Here is a 4155-nt window from a genome sequence, read left to right as displayed (position 1 = left end):
TTTGGCGTGTATGTACACCTCTTGATGAAGATCGCATGCTTCCTCTTTCTCTCTTGTCCGTTGTATGGGAGATCTGTTTGTCGTGAAGGAGACAGCAAAGAGAACAGAGAGTGAAAGGAGGTGTGGAGATGACTGAAGAGAGAGAGCAAGGGCTCGATATAGATGTACGAGGAGTACAAGAAGAAGAACAACGAGGAGGCGTCGGCCGAGAGCAAGGAAGATTTGCCTGATGGCGATGATATGCTGGAGAGAACGCAGAATAAGAAGCCGTGGGTTTCTGTGCGACTTCTCCCGCTCCTCTTATGGAAGACGCAAGACCCAGATATCTCCTAGGTGTCGAAGAGGAAAGAGGAAGACAAGAAGGCATAGGATAGCAACACCGAGTGAGTAATGATGGACTATAAACAGGAGGAGGAGAAGAAGAAGACGAAGAAGAGGAGATAGGAGCTGGAGTCATAGGATGACTACTACAACTAGGATGAATGCCTTCCTGGCGTTGTTCTTCTTGTTTCCCTTCTATCTTTGGATGCTCCGTGAGAGTGCTTGTCCTCTCTGTGAGATCTTTCGCCACGCCCCCCGTCGCCTCCTCTCTCATCGCCATTCCAGCCATTCTTCCTGCTCCTCTCTTCTCTTCTTGAATCTTCTCAGGTAGAGAGAAAGAAGAAGAAAGAGAACCTGTGACTGTATTCGTTAAGGATGGAGGAGGAGGAGAAGAGAGTTGCGGGGGTGACCTAGTGGAAGTGACAGTGGTGAGAGGAAGAAGAGAAGAAGAAGAAGAATAAGAGTGACCATCTGAAGGATGAGCTTTGAGATGGGGGGGTTGTATGCTAGATAAGGAATCATCATTTCTCTGACTTGCGTACAAGGTGGTCGATGGAGAAGGCGACAAAGAAGCGTCTCCTCCTAATAGACTCGCTGCCTCGTGATACTCGAGATGCTGCTGATAGGGATTGAAGAGAAACAGTCTTCTTCTAGATGAACTTCCTAGCCCTGTCCATGAACTCGAGTTAGAGCTCATGCTGGAACAGCCCTGGGGAGGGAGAAAAGAAGAAGAGAAAGGGGGAGAAGAAGAAGAAGAGTTAGCTTCTGTTGGTGAACGACTGACGTAATTCTCTCCGTGGGCCGTAGGAGGAGGGGGACCTGTCGACAAGTACATCGAAAGAGCCACGAGGTCTAGATAAGAAGCAAGGAAACAAAGAGATACGAAAGGGAGAGAGAAAGAGATCGAAAGGACAGAGGACTCTAGTGGAAGATGAAGAAGAAGAAAAACTGGGTTATGCTATTTGATGTAAGGAAGTAGTAAGGGTGGAAAGGCAGGATGAGTGAGACGCATGAAGGGCATAGAGAAAACTTCGTCTCTTTGTGTAGTGAGACCTAGACAACCCCCCCAGGTGTGTATAGGAAGTTATGCATATATCTTTACCCATACATATATAGAAAAAGAAAGGAGAACAAGAAATGAAATGAAGAGGAAGGAAGGAAGGAAGGAAGGAAAAAGGAAAAGAAGACGCGCAAAGGAATCTCTTGTGTAGAGATATATGAAGAATAGCGTAGTGCTTCTTGTCTTTCTTTCTTCGGATACATGTAGCACCGTGTTAATCACCTAGCCCTACCAACTCTTAACACCTAGGCATTATGAACGATGACAAAAGAGCTCTCCGTCTATAAGCCGATCCCCCGCCTAGAGACAGAGAGAGAGTTAGACTAAAGTAGTAGCTATAGTTTTTTGTAGCATCAAGAAAGATAGAGAAGCTACGACAGACATTGAGAGAAATAGCAGGGATAGACTGAAGTTAAAGACGCTATGGAGATGTGATAGATTTTTCGGCTTATACGTGAGGAGATATCTCTGGTATAGGACTATTTCCGTAAATGAAGAAAACAAGCTTACACACAGAGAAAGAAAAGAGAGAGAAGAGAGAAGGAGGGTCTAGAGGGAGAGTGAACAGATTTCTCGACAGGAGAGAGGCGATACGAGAGGAAGTAACAAAGGAGTTATTCCTTGCTCTGTGTAGAGAGAGATTAGCTAAGAGAGAATGAAGGAAGAAGTTGAAGAGAGAAGAGAACGGTAAGAGACAGGAATACATACTTACTTGTAGGTGCCTGAGAAGGAGGGGGGGGACAGGGCTTCGAGTGACAAGAGACAGCGCGTCGATGATCTTTTCTTGGAAGAGGTGGAGAAGAAGAGAAGAGGGAAGAATTGCGAGGAGACAGACACGGATAGAGAGAGGCGGGAGGAAGGGGATTGGTGATGCAAAGAAGGGGACAATCGAGACCTCCAGGAGTCCCGCACAATCGATGCTGAGAGCAAAGCTGAATGCGAACAAGAAGAAGAAGAAAGTCTTGAGAGATACGTATGCAGAAGAAAGAGGAGAATCACCAAGATGGAAGCGAGTCTAGGAGGTAAAGAAAGGTCGACTCAACAGTACGGCAGAGAAGCTTCAAGAGCTCCTTCCCCACTCCCTCCAACATCTCCTACACTTACACATCCATCTACAGGTAAAAGTTCGGCTTCATATACACCGTATGTACATACATCTATCATAGATAAAAAGAAGAAATCTACAGATGGCACGTGTGTATGACTAGAGAGAAACTCTACAGACGCACCCCCTCACTCCGACCAAAAGAGGAGAAGGAGGAGGGACGCTGAGGTGTACGGACAGGTAAAATGCGTAACTCTTCTATTTTAGAGAAACAACTATATTCTTCTTCTCCTCCCTCTATATTAAAGAAAAGAAGCTTATCTATGTGTCTTCGCCTTAAATGAAGAGTCACATACACACAGACAGAGAGCTTCAGGTATAGGAGATCACGACTCTTCTCTTCATATCTGTTCACGCATGTGTCTACTTCCTTCCTCTTCTTCCTCTTCCGAGGGTGAGAAGGATATGTGCAAATATATATATATAGGCCTACATCTACACGTGAAAAGCTTCCCTTCTTGAGTCACCTCCGAGCCTCCTCTTCTCTTAAGCTTAGCATGGCAATCCTCTGTCTATTGGAGGGGACTGTGAAGGAGAGACTCAACCACTTGAAAAATGAAGAAAAGGCAAAGAGAAGGAGGAAAGGAGAATAGAAGGATCAAGAGGAGAAGCAAATCAAGAGTTCTTGTAGAAAGAGCGCAATTCATCCGCTCTTTAGAGTCTATCTATCTATGTGTAGGTGTATGTGTGTATGGTGCGAGAGATGTATAGGTATGTCTATATAAATGTATATGAAGAGAGAGGAGAGAGGAGCTATATCGTAGGGTTCTCTTGTCATTTGATTCTCGAAATGTGTCTCGTCCTTTCATCGCTCATGAACTTACGGCTGATGCATGCGGATCCATTTGAACACATTGTAGTACATCAAGGAGATGTGAATAGGTGTATGTACACCCGGAAGCAAAATACACTGTATCATTGGGTCTCTTAAATGTGAAACTCAATTCTAATGTATTATATCTATTATTAGTATTGTTATTGCTCGAGGCATTATTCAAACCTCCCCCTCCTATTCCACCACCTCCTCCTCCTCCAGGTGTATATACACCTGAAATTACTCCACTCCCTCCTCCTGCTCCTCCTAGCTGATTCGATCCCCCCCCAGTCAAATGAAGACCTCCGCCTGCAGGAGACCACCCACTCCCCCCTCCAGTCACGACAGATGAAGATGACGTTATAGACGAGCCCCCTTGTGCACCCCCCCCGTTGCTCTGACTTGCCACCCCTGTTCCATAGATATTCACAGGAAAGGCGCCGCCGAACCCTCCTCCTCTTCCCCCGGAGACAGAAGAAGATGAAAAGGAAGAAGAAGTCGTTGTAGCAGAAGGAGGAGGAGGAGGAGGAGAAGAAAAGCCAGCAGAAGTAGGGGCATTAGTACTGGCAGGTCCCCGTGGATTGAGACCTGTACTGCCAATCTCGGCGCCTTTATTATACCAGTTTCGATAGTACTTTAGATTCTCTCCTCCTCTTCTCCATGTCCCTACACCTGTCTCTCTCTGTTCTGCTACGGAGAAAGTTAAGACTTTCATTCCATGGGCGTAAAGAGAATCAGCTTTAACGAGATTGACAATACGAAATCTGAGAGCACGTGAAACAAGGGAGACATAAAGAAGAAGGAGGCATGGGTCGGGGAGAGAAAGGAAAAAAGAAAGAAGACAAGACAGAAGGA

General features: G+C 45.8%; 1 protein-coding gene across 1 annotated transcript; it reads right to left on the bottom strand.

Annotated features, from left to right (window-relative positions):
* Window positions 1-172: 172 nt before the first annotated feature.
* On the bottom strand, window positions 173-4064 carry CSUI_010978 (flagellar basal body protein; the record flags this gene model as incomplete). Its single annotated transcript, XM_068071079.1, has 3 exons — window positions 3311-4064; window positions 2094-2313; window positions 173-1140 (listed from the first exon to the last, which is right to left on the bottom strand). Coding segments are annotated over exons 1-3 (1893 nt in total), but the record flags the coding sequence as incomplete, so codon positions are not given.
* Between the last annotated feature and the right edge of the window lie 91 nt (window positions 4065-4155).

The sequence above is a fragment of the Cystoisospora suis genome (assembly GCF_002600585.1).
Source record: "Cystoisospora suis strain Wien I chromosome Unknown contig_9141, whole genome shotgun sequence".
NCBI lineage: Eukaryota > Apicomplexa > Conoidasida > Eucoccidiorida > Sarcocystidae > Cystoisospora > Cystoisospora suis.
This window is presented reverse-complemented; position numbering and strand designations above follow the sequence as displayed.